The sequence below is a fragment of the Cucurbita pepo genome, chromosome LG17 (assembly GCF_002806865.2).
Source record: "Cucurbita pepo subsp. pepo cultivar mu-cu-16 chromosome LG17, ASM280686v2, whole genome shotgun sequence".
NCBI lineage: Eukaryota > Viridiplantae > Streptophyta > Magnoliopsida > Cucurbitales > Cucurbitaceae > Cucurbita > Cucurbita pepo.
The window spans coordinates 6649687-6667947 of NC_036654.1; the positions used below are offsets into that span (position 1 = coordinate 6649687).

The 18261-nt window shown below is 38.2% G+C and overlaps 2 protein-coding genes across 5 annotated transcripts; both read left to right on the top strand.

Annotated features, from left to right (window-relative positions):
* The first annotated feature begins 1241 nt into the window (after positions 1-1241).
* LOC111779080 (pentatricopeptide repeat-containing protein At2g03880, mitochondrial-like) lies at positions 1242-6899 on the top strand. 4 transcript variants are annotated; one of them, XM_023659135.1, is made up of 6 exons: positions 1242-1392; positions 1696-1836; positions 1977-5097; positions 5704-6030; positions 6120-6221; positions 6324-6899. In XM_023659135.1, exon 3 carries the CDS (start codon positions 2001-2003, stop codon positions 4968-4970), a length of 2970 nt encoding a protein of 989 aa, XP_023514903.1. In that variant the 5' UTR covers positions 1242-1392; positions 1696-1836; positions 1977-2000; the 3' UTR covers positions 4971-5097; positions 5704-6030; positions 6120-6221; positions 6324-6899. The 4 variants fall into 4 exon arrangements, with proteins under 4 accessions (XP_023514903.1, XP_023514902.1, XP_023514906.1 ...); XM_023659134.1 differs by having other exon boundaries at positions 6340-6899; XM_023659138.1 differs by lacking the exon at positions 6324-6899 and having other exon boundaries at positions 2010-5097; positions 6120-6316.
* A 684-nt stretch (positions 6900-7583) lies between these two features.
* LOC111778630 lies at positions 7584-17510 on the top strand. Its single transcript, XM_023658562.1, has 8 exons — positions 7584-10100; positions 10481-10622; positions 10845-10927; positions 11334-11575; positions 12850-12936; positions 15032-15131; positions 15692-15905; positions 15990-17510. Exons 1-8 carry the CDS (start codon positions 7986-7988, stop codon positions 16829-16831), a joined length of 3825 nt encoding a protein of 1274 aa, XP_023514330.1. The 5' UTR covers positions 7584-7985; the 3' UTR covers positions 16832-17510.
* The last annotated feature ends 751 nt before the right edge of the window (positions 17511-18261 follow it).

An 18261-nucleotide genomic window follows, 5' to 3' on the forward strand; every position in this document is an offset into this window, starting at 1 on the left:
TAAATAATCTTTTACTATTATTGTTCCTATTATAACAAAACAAATACCGTCCAACATTTCTGAACCGATCCTAGACACTCGAGAACCCAATTCAAGAGAATTGGAAGAACATAGATATAGTTCAAGCCTATCGCTAGCAGATATTGTCAGCTTTCACCCGTTATGTATTGTCGTTAGCCTGACAATTTTAAAACGCGTCTATTAGGGAGAGGCTTCCACACCCTTATGAGAAATGTTTCGTTCCCCTCTCAAACCGATGTGGGATCTCACAATCTACCGTCTTGGGGCCAGCGTTCTCGCTGGCACACCACAGTGTGTCTAAAGATCTCACATGGGTTGAAGTGGGGAACAAAACATTTCTTATAAGGGTGTGAAAGACTCTTCCTAGTAGACGCGTTTTAAAATCGTATGGCTGACGACGATACGTAACAAGTGAAAACTCACAATATCTGCTAGTGGTGAGCTTGGGTTTCGCATCGTGTAACAGATATCTCATACCTGGATAGATATTAGCGTTTGTAAATACGTTCAATCAAAGNTCTCAGCACTCCTTCCTTCAATCTCTCAGCACTCCTTCCTTAATAAAACCCCACACACAAACAAACACAGCTCATATCACATGTGGCTATGCCATGTGAATGAAAGCTCCAACTCCTCTATCTCACTTCAACATATCATGTGCCATTCAATTTCTTCAATTAATAATATTTCTTATTTTATTTTATTATTCCTTTTACATTTTTTGTTTCTCGAAATTATTTCCTCTTTCGGGTTTTGTTTGGAATTTTGTCATATCTAATCGGATATCACGTATCAGCTATGCCATATGGAGTAATCAAGACGGTCTATTTGACTCGTGCAACTTTGCACGTTTCAACGATAAACAAAAACAAGCAAAGACTAAAGAAACATGCATAAAGCTCATCATCAGTACGGGAAGGATGAACACATGATGAATTTCATAGATCTATTAAATAATCGACTCGATCGTTCGACTGATTTCACAGGAACCCATAGGCCCAAGTAGGATTTATTTATTATTATTTTTTTTTTGTCTATAAAATTAAAATTATATTAGATATTATTTTAAAAAATTTAAATAATAAAATTTTGTGTTCACCAAAACAAATAGGTGGGTTGGGCTATTTGGGCCCAAATTCCATTAATGGGCTGTTTAACAAGCCCACTTTAATACTTAGCAAGCACGTTTGAGGTTTCCAAAATACTGGAGTTCATAGCCTCCCGCGCCCACGAATTAAACTTCTTCCGCCGCCCGCCTCCAGTTTTCTTCCCGCGGACCGCCGCCGTCCTTACGAGCTACCTCCTCCTCTCTCTCATACGCCGGCGACGGCTCCGTTCATCTCTCTCGCTTCCATTCGGAGTTTCGTCTGGGTGAGAATTTCTTAGGCTCAGTGATTAAAACCATAATCTTAAGAACATGTTCTTTAATAACCTTAAAATTTTATTTTTATTATTAAACTTTCAAATTAATAGTTAATACCACCTTTCCACCTTTCCACCTTCACTTCTCAAGCTTTCATCGCCTGGTAAGCTTAATGTTTTAAAATATTAATTTCTTTGATTGTGTTCTACTGATTCTCGCAATTTCTAGCTTCAATCTGTCATCCCTTCCATTTATTTGGTTAAATCTTCATTGTTTATCACTTTTACAACTTAACAATTTCTTCATTGTAGAGAAAAAATCTCCCAAAGAGTTTTTGAGCTCTCGTGGAGGTATCGAGGAGGAAGTGGCTGCATCTGGTTTCTCTGTTCTGGAACAACTCTGGTTTAGATGTCACTTCCCCTTATTTGGTTTCTGGAGTTATAACAGAGAAGGTAATCTTCTAATTCTTCCCTGAAGTCTGTTTATACAAGGTGAAAGGTGTTCTTTATGATAGAACCCTAAAATGAAATTAGTTCCAAATGTTTTTGTTCTTCTTTAATTTGATGTATTACTGAATATAGTTTTACTGTAGGAATAATGCTTTTGGTCTGAATTGATGGAACAGAACTTCATTGCGATGAGAATTCATGCTACTCCTCTTGGGTTCCAAAATCTGTTGATATCTAGTTGGTTACATAGTTCCTCTCAATGCCCAAACAAGTTTCAAATTACTACTAGGTCTTCCTTTTTTCCGATTCGATGGAGTAGTTTCAAAATACCACCAAAGCCCAGGTACCCTTCTGTTTCTATTGGAATTTCAATGTCAAAAGATCAATTTGGTCATAAATTTAAGAATAGAGTACAGAATGTCCCACATAGATATAGCTTGGAACACCAAAAGACAGAAGATGTTATGGAAAATCGAGTATGCTTGAGTAGCAAGGAGAAGTTGAAATATTATTCATGGGTGTTGCATGAATGTGCATCAAATCGATCTGTAGGTGCTGCAAAAGCGATCCATGGGCTTGTCATCAAGGAAGTGATTAATCCAGATTCCCATTTGTGGGTTTCGTTGGTGAATGTATATGCGAAGTGTAGGTACTCTACATATGCTCGGTTAGTGCTAGCTAAAATGCCTGATCGTGATGTTGTTTCTTGGACGGCGTTAATTCAAGGCCTTGTAGCGGAAGGATTTGTTAATGATAGTATTTATTTATTTCAGGAGATGCAAAATGAAGGAATCATGCCCAATGAGTTCACTCTAGCTACTGGATTAAAAGCATGTTCTTTGTGTATGGCCTTAGATCTTGGAAAACAGATGCATGCTCAAGCTTTTAAACTTGGATTATTACTAGATTTGTTTGTTGGATCTGCACTTGTTGACCTTTATTCTAAATGTGGAGAGATGGAACTTGCGTCTAGAACGTTCTTTGGTATGCCTGAGCAAAATGAAGTGACATGGAATGTGCTACTCAATGGTTACGCTCAAGCGGGCGATGGGGTTGGAGTCTTGAAGTTATTTTGTTGTATGATGGAATCAGATGTGAAGTCTAGCAAGTTCACGTTAACTACGGTACTAAAGGGTTGTGCAAACTCAAAAAATTTACGACAGGGGCAGGTAATCCATTCCCTGATTATCAAATATGGGTATGAAGGCGATGAATTCTTAGGTTGTGGTTTGGTCGATACGTACTCGAAGTGTGGGATGGCAATTGATGCATTAGAAGTTTTCAAAAAGATTAAAAAGCCTGATATAGTTGTTTGGAGTGCCATGATTACATGCCTTGATCAGCAAGGACAAAGCGACGAATCAATTAAGTTATTCCACTTAATGAGATCGAGTAGTACTAGACCAAACCATTATACTATTTGCAGCCTCGTAAGTGCCGCTACAAATATGGAAGACTATCGATATGGCCGAAGCATTCATGCTTGTGTTTGGAAATATGGATTTGAAACTGATATTTCAATCAACAATGCATTAGTCACAATGTACATGAAAAGTGGATGTGTGAATGAGGGTGCAAGGTTGTTTGAATCGATGATCGAACGAGATTTGGTTTCGTGGAATACATATTTATCTGGATTTCATGACTCTGGAATGTACGATCGTTCACTTACTATCTTTGGTCACCTGTTAGAGGACGGTTTTATACCAAACATGTATACTTTTATCGGTATTTTAAGATCGTGTTCTTGTCTTTTAGATGTGCACTTTGGGAGGCAAGTACATACCCATATAATTAAAAATGATCTGGATGATAACGATTTTGTTCAAACAGCTCTGATTGACATGTACGCCAAGTGTATGTGCATGGAAGATGCTGATGTAGCTTTCAACAGGTTAAGTTCTAGAGATCTTTTTACTTGGACAGTTATCATTACGAGTCATGCACAGACGAACCAGGGGGAAAAGGCTCTTAGTTATTTCAGGCAGATGCAACAGGAAGGTGTGAAGCCGAATGAGTTCACGCTTGCTGGCTGTTTGAGTGGTTGCTCGTCTCTTGCTTCTCTAGAAGGTGGACAACAACTACATTCCATGGCTTTTAAGAGTGGACACTTAAGTGATATGTTTGTTGGTAGTGCCCTTGTCGACATGTACGCAAAATGTGGTTGCATGGAAGAGGCTGAGACGTTATTCGAAGCTTTGATTTGTCGAGATACAGTTGCATGGAACACCATTATATGTGGATATTCACAAAACGGGCAAGGAAATAAAGCTCTCGAGGCGTTTCAGATGATGTTAGACAAAGGCACATCGACCGACGAGGTCACCTTCATAGGCATTCTTTCTGCATGCAGTCACCAAGGCTTAGTCGAAGAGGGCAAAAAACATTTCAACTCTATGTATAGAGATTTTGGTATTTCTCCGACCGTGAACCACTGTGCTTGTATGGTTGATATTCTAGGCCGTGTGGGAAAATTCGACGAGCTCGAAGATTTCATTAAAAAAATGCAACTATCACAGCATGCACTGATATGGGAGACTGTCCTTGGAGCTTGTAAAATGCATGGCAATTTGGCTTTGGGTGAGAAAGCTGGAAACAAACTCATTGACCTTCAACCGGAGAAGGAGACTAATTACATATTACTCTCGAATATTTTTGCAACCAAAGGAAAGTGGGACGATGTCAAAAGAGTTCGAACTTTGATGTCTAGTAAAGGAGTTAAAAAGGAGCCAGGGTGTAGCTGGGTCGAGGCTAACGGTCAAGCTCACACGTTCGTGTCTCATGATTGTTCACATCCACAAATTCAGGAAATACATCTAAAGCTAGAGGAGCTTGATAAAGAACTTACTGCCGTAGGATATGTGCCCAAAACTGAATACGTGCTTCATAATGTTGAAGAAACTGAAAAAAGGGAATACCTTCGATATCACAGTGAAAGATTGGCCCTTGCTTTTGCTCTTATAAATACCAGCGCAACGAAAAAAATTCGTATCTTAAAAAATCTACGTATTTGTGGAGATTGCCATGATGTCATGAAGCTTTTATCGAGTATCACCGATCGGGAAATAGTTATTCGTGATGTTCATAGGTTCCACCATTTTAAGAGTGGTGCTTGCTCATGTAATGATTTTTGGTAATGTGGCTTCGCCGTGGTATCTATTATGGAGTCGGTTTATTGTATTTGATACAAAGGAAGCTTGCTCCGGATATCACAGCTTCTGGACTAAAGAAACTTGGTTTTTTTTAAGGGTTTTGCCTATCCAGGTATGTTCTTTGTATGAATTCATTTTTCTCGTACTATTTGCATTTAAATTCTCATCCATAGAACGCGTCTGCTAGGGAGAGGTTTCCACACCCTGATAAAAAATGTTTCGTTCCCCTCTCCGATCAATGTGGGATCTCACAATCCACTCCCCTCCATGGCCAAACGTTCTCGCTAGCACTCGTTCCCCTCTCCAATCCATGTGGGCCCCCCAATCCACTCCTCTTCGATGCCCAGCATCCTTGCTGGCACACCGCCTCGTGTCTCCACCCCCTCTTCTGGGCTCAACCTCCTCGCTGGCACATCACCCGGTGTCTGGCTCTGATACCATTTGTAACGGCCCAAGCCCACCACTAGCAAATATTGTCCTATTTGGGCTTTTCCTTCCGTATTTCCCCTCAAGGTTTTAAAACGCATATGTTAGAAAGAGGTTTCCATACCCTTATAAAGAATGTTCCGTTCCCCTCTCCAACCAATGTGGAATCTCACATGTACAATGTTTGCTCGCCTCTTCTTTCATCTGTCCCTTCCTCTTTGCCCATGGTTGTAATCTTATCCTCTCTTTACTCTCTTGAATTCCGAATTCACTGAATCCTACTCTTTTGCAGCTGCAACTTGCTAGCATCACGGGGAGGATTGTAGATGTTGCAGGCCGTTTAGACGGGCTGTTGCAAACTGCCATCATACCCTTTCCTCAACCTCTGCAACATAGGCTTTTGCTCATAACGTTATTATTAGTTTCCATGTTAGATTCGAGATTCTTGGTTCAATGAGGTAGACATGTATACTAATGGGTTCGCAAGCATGTGTAGGCAAATCCGAGCACGGTCTATCACGAAGCTTAGAGGCTTCTTGCCAGGAATCCTATGCATACCATGGCCATTCCCTGTAGAACCAGACTGGGTCGTTCCATTGTTAAAATCTTCTTTGAGCTGGTATGTTCTTGGATCATGCCTCAATACATATTGTTCTTGCTGCTTATATATCATTTTCCTAATTCTTTGCTGTTCTAACCATTACTTAGAGCCTCATTTTTGGTGTTGAGCCTGTGGTCTGTCCCTGATACCATGACTTGGATAGAACACTCCCATCTCACTCACCATGAATAGATATAAATCCAGAATCAGTAAGGCATGGTTCTTGTATTCAATCTGTTTGCCTTTTATTGTTTTATAAATCTTATGAATGTCCTTTATGCTTTGAGGCTGAGAAATTGATTTGGATGTAGTTTGTGTGTTTTGCAGTCCAAGATGTTCTCGCACAATAGATTATAATCGTAGGATGTGATGATTTACGAGTCGTTGGTTGATCTGATCGTGACCCAAATATGCAACTCGGGAGGGTGGAAAGGACAAGATATAAAACAATATAACTTACTCTTAGAGCCGATCTCCCATTGTATACCAGATGTCTCATATCTGCTTGAGAAAGAGTCTTCGATATAACATATTGAAGCCACATGCCCCTCATGTAACAGTCCAAGCCCACCGCTAGAAGATATTTTCTGCTTTAGCCCGTTACGTATCGCCGTCAGCCTCGCGATTGTAAAATACATCTACTTGGGAGAGATTTTCACACCCTTATAAGGAATATTGCGTTCCCGATCTCACATCTCACATGTAGGATTCATTTTAGGAAAGGCTCAAAATAGGTAGCAATTGCATATGCACACAGACAATGGACGTGAAGTTGGGAAGTTTGTATCGAAATCACAAAAATATCTTAGACGACAACGGTTTTGTAAGTTGATCAACAAGTTGAAAATATTGATGCTCAATCCATTCAGTTACGAAATTGTGAATTATATCGATCTTTTTATTAAGTTTGTTATAGCATGCATAGCTCGAAGATTACACAAAATTGAAGTATAATCGATAATTTTACTTCAAAATGAAAAATTAGTTTGACGGAAGTTAAATAATATAATATTCTAAACGCTTCTTAAATATAAATTTTTAAAAAACACATCAAATTTTTTATTAATTGACATTTTAAATTGAAATAAAAAATTGGAGAGGATATGAAAATTATAATTTTGGATATTTACTTTAAAATTAAAAAAAAAAAAAGTTTATGTAACTATTAACAAATTAATTTTTCAACCCAACAGAATCATTACTAAATATAATTTCTAAATAAAATGAAATGATTCCCAAACTTATTTTTATTCTTTTAAAAAAAGTATATATATTTTTCTCTAAATTTAAAAATGAAAATAATCATTAAATTTAAATTTAAAATGGGATATTGCAAATCGGCCCCCCAACAAAGCCCTAATTGATTATCTTGCCCCAATTCGTTGGGGGTATACGTATATACATATATATTTAATTTGGAAATACTTTATGGAGGGAAAATTAGAAATTGTAAAGGGAAATGACGATTATACCCCTCTTTAGCTCCATTAATTACTTGCGAACCTACCCTTCTATGCTGATTTTAATGAAAAGCCACCCAACGACTCTAACCCTCTTTCTGTAGACTAAACCCGTCTTCTTTGTTTCACCTTTTTAAACCCAAAATAACAAAATCAATTTTTCATTCCCAAATATGCAGAGTTTTGTCACCGAATCACACGCCAGTCAACATCGTTCTTCAACTCCTACGATTCTGCGATTTCTTGGAATTTGCTGCATTGGAAGGATGTTCTTCGCTGTTGCCATGGCCGGGATTTAATCTGGTTTTTGTTTTTCTCAGCAATTTCTTTGTTCCTTTTGTTTCTAATGTGATATTTTAATTTGTGGTTGAATCATTTTTTTCTTTCTGTGGTTTTGGCTGCGGTGAGTGGGAGTGTGGAGGTTGTGTTGTTGTTCGTTGTTGTGTGGCGGGAATTTGGTTAGGTTCAGGGGGTTCTGTTTGAGCATTTTGGAATTGTGGGTGTTCTTGGGGTATGGAGGAGGAGTTGAGTGCTGAGAAGCTGTTGGGGAAGGCGAAAGAGGACGATTATGATTTTGATCGAGTTTTGGATGAGGAGGGCAATGAAGCAGCGTTGAGGAATCTTCATGTAAATGGTAAGGAAAATCTGCCGTCGGTTTCTATCAGCTGTGATTCTGAGAGAGAGTCGTTGGAGATGGAATTCGAGAAGGGATGTCAGGCGAGGGTTGAGGAAGTAATGGTGGATGTTTACAAGGGTAGTGGGGAAAGTGCTGAAGTGGAAAATAGTAGTAAAAGGAGGAAGGTGGATGATGAAAGTACAAAGGTAGTGGAGAACGTGAGAAGAAAACTTATGGCTGATAAACTAAGGGGTAGTGATCGAGTTTTGCGGTCGAGTTTTGCAGTAACGATAGAGTGCAGTAGTGTAGCTGATAGTGAAGAGAATAACAGTACTATGGCAGTGCAGAATTGTAGGAGCAGTAGATATGGCAAGAAATTAGTGAAGTTGGAGGAAAGTGATAATGAATTGTTCTCTGGGGATCAGAAGGTACAAAGAAGGCGTGGAAGACCACCAAAGGTGGAAAAGGAAGCGGAGGAAGTAGTTGTTAGCCCTAGGAAGAAGTTGAAACGAAAGCCTGGAAGACCACCCAAGTTGGAGAGTGAAAACAACCATCAATTTGTCTGTGGGTCGGAGAATAAGTCGAAAAAGAAGCGTGGAAGACCACCCAAGACTGAAAAGGAAAACGATAGTCTTTTGTCTAGTGGATTGAATACCTTGAAACCTAGGCGTGGAAGACCACCCAAGACTGAAAAGGAAAATGATAATCCATTGTCTGGTGGATTGAACGCCTTGAAACCTAGGCGTGGAAGACCACCCACGACTGAAAAGGAAAGTTATAATCCATTATCCGGTGGATTGAATACCTTGAAATCTAGGCGTGGAAGACCACCCAAGGTGCAACAAAGCTATGAAGCCCTGAAGGTTGAGCATGAGGGAAGAAAGGTCAGGTTGGCAAGAAAATTAAGCATGAAGTTGAGAAACAGGATGCGGAATTACGTGAAAACTGAAAAATATTTATCTCAGGAATTGGAGCCAGAGGGAGCTAATGAAGTGAAGAAAGGAGAAAATTCCAAGATCAAGGTAGATGACTGCAGTAAATCTACAGTAAAAAATTTATTGAGAGAGAGGATTACTGAAATATTAAAAACTGCTGGTTGGACAATTGAGTATAGGCCTAGATTTAATCGAGAGTACAACGATGCAGTTTATGTAAGTCCAGAGGGACGAACTCACTGGTCAATAACCTTGGCATATAATGTGCTTAAAAAGCATTATGAAGTAGGTGACGGTGATTCTAAAGTTTATAAGACTGGTTTTATATTTACTCCAATACCAGAGGAAGAAATCATGACACTAACAAGGGTTACTAGAGCAAGTAGGAACAGAGAATTGAAGAAGCAAAAGAGAAGTGGAAAACTCAAAATGAGAGGGTTCATTGAAACGGAAAGGACAAGGAGTCCAGTTTCTAAGTCAATGAAAAGGAAAAGGAAAAAAGATACTTCGCATCATGAGCTCAATAGTTTAGATCATAACCTAGAAAAGGAGTTCCCTAGTTCATTCCGGACAAAAAATAGGAAGCGATGTGCTTTGTTGGTCAGAAATACAGAGGAAAGCGCCAATTCATGCAATGATGGGTATTTACTTTATAATGGGAAGCGGACACTACTTGCTTGGATGATAGATTTGGGGGTTTTGTCAGTTGATGAGAAGGTGCGGTACATGAACAAAAGAAAGACACAGGTAAAGCTTGAGGGTAGACTTACAAGAGATGGAATTCATTGTAACTGCTGTGATGAAGTTATTACAGTTTCGAAATTTGAAATGCATTCAGGAAGCAAACTTGGTCAGCCGCTTGAAAATATATGTGTACAGACTGGTTCTTCCCTCCTCCAATGCTTGTTGGAATCATGGAATAAACAAAATGAACCACAATGTAAAGGGTATAATTTTGTAGACGTTGATATCGAAGATCCAAATGATGATACTTGTGGAATTTGTGGAGATGGGGGAGACTTGATTTGTTGTGATAGTTGTCCATCTACGTTTCATCAAAGTTGCTTGGATATTAAGGTAAGTGTTCACCATAATATTGGTGTGTGTGAGTTACATCCAAATGCAATCAAGTTATCCTTTTGAGGTCATGCCCTTCCTCTTGGTTACCTAACTCTCCTTAAGTTGAAACATTTTTTTGGTCGTACTATTTAACTATTAATTAATGTGTCAGCATTCAGGATGTTAAGGTACTCCTGTCAATGAACCAAGTTAAATCCTTTCTGCATAAATCAATGTATCTGGAGGTCTGGATGAATTTTCAGTCTGGCACTTTGCATTAAATTATGAGGGATTATTTAGTTAAAGTCTCCAGATCTTTCTGGGACATGAATATTGTTGTCATTATTAATTGGCATTTGAATTATTTTTCGGAGTTTCTAATGTTTTGTTTATTGCAGAAGTTTCCTTCTGGTCACTGGCACTGTTTGTATTGTTCATGCAAATCATGTGGACAAGTCTCAACTGGTTTACATACAAGGGATGATGATCATGAAGCAGATGCAGCTCTGTTATGTAAATGCCATCTCTGTGAGGAAAAATGTAATGAATCTAACACATCTTTTGCCTGTAGAACTGTGGCTACCTCACTTTTATAATTTTGCAATGCTTATATTGTTATATTACCGTTTTCTTACACCAATGCTATACTTGACACAGTAAGATAACATCAAATAATCATTATTTTAACGATTCATTGAATTTGTTTAATTTGTATTCTGATGAAGGTAAACTGAATGGTTAATAAGTAATCATTTTTTGCAGATCATCCCGTATGTGTTCAGACAAATGATGCTTCTGGCGATGATGTGAATAACCCATTGTTTTGTGGGAAGGAATGTCAAATGGTAATATTTCAGTCGTTATAATAACCAGACTTGGAAGTATTTAACATTTTTAATGAGTTCATAGTTCGGTTGTTTATCCCTGACATCATGATGCTGAAAAACCTCTGGTATTCTTAATTTGAGTAAAGTATGCCGCAGTTCTTCAGCTTTAAGTTAATGATACTTTGAAATGGCTGTATTTTCCTCAAATTGGAACAAAGCTAAGGTTCCTGGTCATGTAAAATGGCTTATTTCTTTTCTCCATGAATGATTTTATTTTATTTTATTTTGTCTGACTTCTTTCCTTTCAAATTAAAAAAAGAAAAAGAAAAAGAAAAAAAAACTCCCCTTTTAGTTTCCCCAAACATTTTTTTCTAGACCTGATGGTAATTTCACATACTCAGTTGAACTATATGATGTTGTTCAGTTACATGAAGGGCTACAAAAGCTTCTTGGGGTTAAGCAGGATATGGAAGACGGATTCTCATGGACTCTTATTCGTAGAAGTGATGTTGGCTCAGATGTTAGTCTCTGCAGTGAAGTAGCTCAGAAGGTTCAATGTAATTCCAAGCTTGCAGTTGCTTTGTTTGTTATGGATGAGTGCTTTTTACCTATCATTGACCAAAGAAGTGGCATCAATTTGATTCATAACATTCTCTATAATTGTGGGTAAGTATCTTTTGAATTTGAATTACTAATTACTTGTTTTTTCTTTTGTCTGCATACAAATATGCACTACTTTTTTAATTACCTCTGTTGAATATTTCCCTCAGCAGCTAGTTCATGAGGTTATAAGATATTAAAATATACACATTTTCATCCATTACTTGGTTTCTGTATATGCAATTTATGTAGCAAATACCAATTTATTAGAATGACGACTGTCCATGAACTTGTTTTCTCTCTTTCTTTACAAGTTTATTCTCAGAGGAGTTGCTGGTCCCATGACTAGTGAATGTACAATTCTAGTTGAGTGGTAACTTAATATTACATTTTAGCTTTTCAAAATTTAGTAGTTAGGTGCTTAAAATGATAGGTATATTATAAGAAACTGGGTAATGCATTGATGTGAAGATGAATACAAGTAGGGGAGCTTATGTAAGTGCTCGCCAGTTGATTAGAAGTAAGAAAAGGGACAGATACAAAGTACTTCTGATTTGAGAGCCCACAAAGCCGTAAAGTACTTGACATCATCCATGAGTTGGTCGGGAGTGCTCTAGTCCTCAAAAAATGCGTCTGTTTCTTTCTTGCCACTAGTCTAGTGAATTGCGGGAGTAGAAGGGGACTATCCTGATGGGAATGTGGCTTTGCTCTTTTTTTTGAGTTAGTGTAAACCAGTTGGATACTTCTGGGCAAGCTGCATGTTGGTCAATGATGCTTTTATTTGCAGCACGTCTAAATTCTAAGCTGATGTTTAAAATGGGAACCAAGGTTGTGCATTGGCATTTCTTCACGTTGATGTTCAAATGGAAATGGCAGCTTTAGTTTTGAAAAGGAAGATGGATGTAATAATTCTGTTATTATATTTTTCATCTTTTTAGCTTACTAGCTCATTGTTGTCTTAGTTTCTTCTTCTTCTCCTGTTTTATGATGGTACACAGTCATTTGTTCCACTACCATTGAAAAATCAGGTAACCTCATTGCATCTTAATTTTGTTAGCTTAAGACATCTATCCTTCATCAGATAAGTTGCCATTTTTTCTTATTCTCTATGACATGCCCGGATATAAATATGGTGAAATGTGGCAAAATAACTGGCGTCAAAATCATTAAGAATGGCATGTCAACTAACCTTAAGTCCAATAACACCTGTAGCTGTCTTGGACATGCACTTTAGCTTCTGAATAACTTCAATGTCCTTCAATTTCTGTGTCTTCCGTACCATTTACTTAATCAATCGAAGCAACGCACGTGTACTTAAAAGCGCTAAATTACTTTTCCAGGTCAAATTTTACTCGCCTGAACTTTAGTGGCTTTTACACTGCAATTCTTGAAAAGGATGATGAGATTATCTGTGCTGCATCTTTAAGGTATGCGTCTTGTTTTTCATGGCAAACTCTATTGAATTTATCTTACTTGGAGAATGAGTTTGGATAGCTTGTAAAATATCGTATTGTGTTTTCTGAGTATTTAACTTATACTATTTGAGTGTACATTTTGATTTGAAGCAACTTTCCTTTGTAGTAGTATCTGTGGACTATCAAAACCTTCTTATTAATTTTTTATACTCAACAAAAATGAACACGGTGAAATGCCAAACAAAGCATAACAACTAGAGAAAAAAGCTCCAGCGGTTAAAAACAAGAAACAAAGGATAATTAGTGAGATTCAAAGGGAGGTACTAATATAGCTGACCAAACCTCCCCCATAGTCTCTTCTCCTCCTAAATGTCCTCTTATTCATCTCGAGCCAAATGTTCCATAACATGACTAAAAAACCTGATCTCTATGAAACTCCCCTCCTTTGAACGGGGCTAAAGTAGCACCTCCTTAGCCATTGCATAACAAGAACAATTACAGACTAAGGACGCATGAAAAGGCCCCAAAAATGCATCCCAAATTGAGAAAACAAAGCTACATCTCCAAAGCAGGTGCTCCAAGTTCTTCAAGGCATTCTTGCACAAACACACCATTGGCGACTTGACGTTATTCTGAATGTTTTGTTGGTTAAACTTCTTTAAGCATGTTGGATATGCAAACGCTTGCAGTACAAATTTAAAATAGGTGCCTAACTCAAATCTTCTTTCAAATGATCAAACTCTCCTGCTGTTGTTTCTCACATTGAATTGTCTTTCCCTAAGGGAATCTGTTAACATTTTGACAATGATACTATTTTTTTTTATATATATTTTATTTATGGAACCTTGGTTCAGTGTAACTGGCCTGGAAGTTCTGAAATCTTTTGTGGTTTTTGGGGTTGTCTAGTCTCTGATACCGATACTTTATATTCCACTTGAATGGCAGCTCTCCCTACATAAAGGCATATGGAGTTAAGTTTGTTTGCTGAAAAAATGAATTTCTTTAGACTTAGATAAGCTTCTTTGTTTTCGTTTTGTNTTTTTTTTTTTTTTTTTTTTTTTTTTTTTTTTTTTTTTTTTTTGTTGGGTTATTGGTATTTCTCTTGGATTTCCACTATGTGAGTCCGGCCTTTATTTATCATATGAAGATGTCATTGAAGTAAACCACCAGGAATTGTCCAAAACACAGTTGTAATATTCTGTTCATAGGACATATTTTTGCTTGAAGCATAATTTTAAGGTCAAATGGGATCTCTAACCAGCTGAATAAGCCTCACAAGTTCTTATGAGAACCAAAAATGAAGGGGAAGTTTATTGAAGCTCCTTTGGATTTATTCTAGGGTAAATGATTTTCTTTCCTAACCTATTGATTATGAAATTCTTTGGCCGTGCCCTTATGCAAAGTTTATAGAACTAATTGCCAGGGCCTCTCCAACCATATTTCATGCAAACCACCTGTTATTAGTAATCCCTTCAAATGGATAAAGGAAGAATGCAAAATCACTCACCCTCATTTGTTTTACCCAACCTATTTTATTTGGATTTGGGTATTTTTCTACCCAAAGGCTAGGCTTTGTCCAATGCCTTGGATGTTGTGTATACGTAGCTCCCACTGTTCTATAGAATATTGCAATCTCTTTATTAATCATGCAACGACTTTTATTATTTTGTATGTGCTACATGATTGAGTGTATATATATATATATATATTTTTTTTTTTCAGACCCATTTTGAAAGCTTGGCATTAACAAAGCTTACTTAATTTTGTTAATAGTTTAACCTTTCTTTTACTCCTTGCTGTTCCTAAGTTGCATAGCTTAATAAATTAGCCCTTAGTTTCAGGTTTGCTAGTCTTGTTAACTATTCGGTGGCTGTGGAGTTTTATTTTGGATCCTATCAAAAAGGCTGACACCTGTCAAAAGTTGTATGGAATAATATGAACTCCTCATTTACAATACATGTTTTTAGTTATGGAAGGGGATAATTCTCTCTTTTTTCTTTTTTTTTTTTTTTTTTTTTTTTTTTTTTTTTTGTCATTTTTATTAAATTTACTCGTATGAATTTATTAAACACTAACATTGAAATTCTCTCCTGAATGATGAAAATAGGATCCATGGAAATGAATTAGCGGAGATGCCATTCGTTGGAACTCGTTATATGCATAGGCGCCAAGGAATGTGCCGTCGTTTTCTTAACGTGATTGAATCGGTAGGTCATAATCTATGTCGTATTGTATCGTCATGTTATCGTGTATACACAGAGTAGGCAGAGTGGCATAGCAGTACATAGCACTTAGATTTAGCTAAGTGCCCATGAGTCAAAATCAGTAGCCAGTTTTCCGAATTCCAAGCTGTGTTAGGATAGAACTTGGTGAATATTGAAAGCATTTAAATATATGGAGTTGGGTCATATAGGTGAAGGATCTTGTATATTGACTTGCCATCTTGATCAAGAATTCTCAAGTTCACTACACCCGTTGCCCACAGTAACTTATATTCTACTCATTTAATCTGTCATAGTCGAATGTAAATGTTTCCTTGTGTTAGTAGTTTCTTCTCCTTCTGCGGAGGCTTGACGACGTTTGGTAATTTTAGAGAGAAGGAACTTAGTATTGTGCTAAAGTCAACATGCAAATATGTGTATTAATAGATATCTGACTTTTTTGGGTCCTGGCTGACTTGTATTAAGTTTATCTAAAATTTGCATCGTTGTGCTATTTGATTTACTGATTACCGGTCTGTTTTTCTTCTGTTATCCCTCTCTGGCAGGCCTTGGCTTCTCTAAATGTTGAGAAGTTGATCATTCCCGCAATATCTGAACTACAAGGGACATGGACTTCTGTCTTTGGTTTCAAGCCCCTTGAAGAAGCTAGCAAGCAAAGGATGAGGAGAATGAGTTTGTTGGTCTTTCCCGGTGTAGAAATGTTGCAGAAAGCATTATTGAAGGATCAGCTTCCGATGGAATGTACACCTGTTGCAGTTGGTTAGCTATTTGGGATTAATGCTCATTGTGCACACATCTTATTCTTGGTGGGGCTACATATGACTTATTTTTTCCTTCTTGTAGATTCTGAGTCCCCTCAACTTGCAGAACAACAAAAGTTGGCGGTCGTTGCAACATCTCCTGAAGAGAGTCATTCTCAAGGGCCTTGTTCAAATTCGTGTATCGAGCGCACTGCAAATGATGGATTTGGGACTTCTGGTGATCCTGCAGTAGTTGAATCCAGTGTTGAACCAAATGATAAGTTCTTGAATGATGATCTAGATAATCCTACTAACAATCTCGAAGCTCATAATGCGGAGTTTATTGATAATAATTTGGAGGAAAGAAACCAAAATTTTGAGAACTCATTGTACTCTACGTGCCTTACATATGAGGAAGCTGAAGTGGCTGGCCAATATCAAACTACCTCTCTTGGTTCTACCATTTCAGACCTTGAAGAACGGACGTCTGAACTAAATGGACAATTGGATGGAAACTCAGCAATTGATCAAAATTCTAGCCTGGAATGCTCCAAAGTTGCTGCAAATTTTGAATGCCAGGAGACTGCAGAAGTTGGTACTCCCAATGACAAACTCAAGTGTACTCATGACGTGCATGTAAATCAGACAGACATAATCAGCTCGAGTAACCCGCAAGAGATTGCTTCGGTTCATGATGGACAAGAGATTGCTTCGGTTCATGATGGACAAGAGATTGCTTCGGTTCACGATGGACAAGAGCTTGCTTCGGTTCACAATGGACAAGAGGTTCTCTTTGATTCAGAAATTGGAAATGGTTGCCATGCCACATTGCAGATGGATGATAAAACTAGTTCTCCCTCTGAACGTGATAGTCTTAATCCACATTCTTCCTCTGCTAGAGTTTCTTCTAATTGTCATCCAACGGAGGACGTCGTTGTAGGCTGATGACCTGCATCACTAGGATTTCAGCAAGTGCTCGGGAGGACGATGCTGAGCAGAAAGAAGTAACGGCTGGATTATAGTCTAATCACCATCTCTGAAGCAGATTAGTTCGTTAAAGAATTCAGATGAACAGTTCACCAAATCTGTAGGAGTCTGGTTCACAGAGTAGCACATGCCACACTGTATAATAGATCACCCTTCTAAAACTTTGCTTCTGCTTTGGCTTTTCTTTGCGCCATTGCTCGGATGAAGGTGGTTTTCTTGCGGTAACCCTCGGATATTATTCTATCAAACCTGGCTACTCATATGCTTGGTCTAGCAACCACGAATCCTCAGTGGCTACCGTTATAGGAGAACAGAAGTCATTTTGTTGGTCTTACTAACCAATTGTGCCATATTTTTTGGGATGGATGATGATATCCCGCCCCCCAATCCCCCCTCAACAAGAACAAGTTTTTGTGGTGCATTTTGAGCAAGTGTTTGGGCGAAGTTTGATCTTATCATGCTCATCTAACCTGGGGTAAAAGGGTTTTTACATCCCGTTTTTGTTTCTGGCATACAGTTCTGGAGAGCACTGTAAGTTCTCTTCTTCCGAAAGGGCTGTGCATTTTAAGGCCTCCTTTGTTTACTGTAAATGAAAACTTTAATTGGCTTACTATTGAAATGTTACTTCCTTTGTACAGCTTTTCTTCGCAGTGTATTATCACTATGCTTTGTTGAGGCAGATAAGACCTGGGAACAGAGAACTTTATCAGGTAGCTATGGAAAAGCTTACTTTTAAGAATTATAAACTCGGTTCTCTTATTTTACCTGAATATGGCTCCAGCTCTAGGTAGTTGTTGCCAAACCAGTCCTTCATGTTAGTAGCTAGCTGTTTAATCAAGTTCTTGGTGTTTACTTCTCTAGAACATCCCCATATTCAGTTCAGAAGCTTGAGAGGTAGTCATCCTTAGACATCATAGGACTCGAAAGGATAGAACGACAACATCTAAAAAATCAGTAAGCTTGAGAGGTTTCCACGCTCTTATAAAAAATGTTTCATTCTCCTCCCCAACTGATGTGTGATCTCACAATCCACCTCCCCTTCGGGGCCCAACGTTCTCACTGGCACTTGTTCCCTTCTCCAATCAATGTGGGACCCACAACCACCCCCCTTTGGGACCTAGCGTCCTTGTTGGCACACCGCCTCGTGTCCACCTCCCTTCTAGGCTCAGTCTCTTTACTGGCACATCGTCCGGTGTCTAGTTCTAATACCATTTGTAACAGCCCAAGTTTACCGCTAGCAGATATTGTCTTCTTTGGGCTTTCTCTTTCGAGCTTTCCCTCGAGGTTTTTAAAACGCGTTTGTTAGGGAGATGTTTCTACACCCTTATAAATAATGCTTCATTTTCCTCTCCAACCAATGTGGAATCTCACAATATTAGATCGATTCT

Bases quoted from the DNA above. Each gene is read 5' to 3' on its own strand.
- LOC111779080 (XM_023659135.1), top strand. From the start codon at position 2,001: ATGGAACAGAACTTCATTGCGATGAGAATTCATGCTACTCCTCTTGGG.
- LOC111778630 (XM_023658562.1), top strand. From the start codon at position 7,986: ATGGAGGAGGAGTTGAGTGCTGAGAAGCTGTTGGGGAAGGCGAAAGAG. The intron at 10,101-10,480 runs GTAAGTGTTCAC...TGTTTATTGCAG, and splicing joins AAAGTTGCTTGGATATTAAG to AAGTTTCCTTCTGGTCACTG. The intron at 15,906-15,989 runs GTTAGCTATTTG...TCCTTCTTGTAG, and splicing joins ATGTACACCTGTTGCAGTTG to ATTCTGAGTCCCCTCAACTT.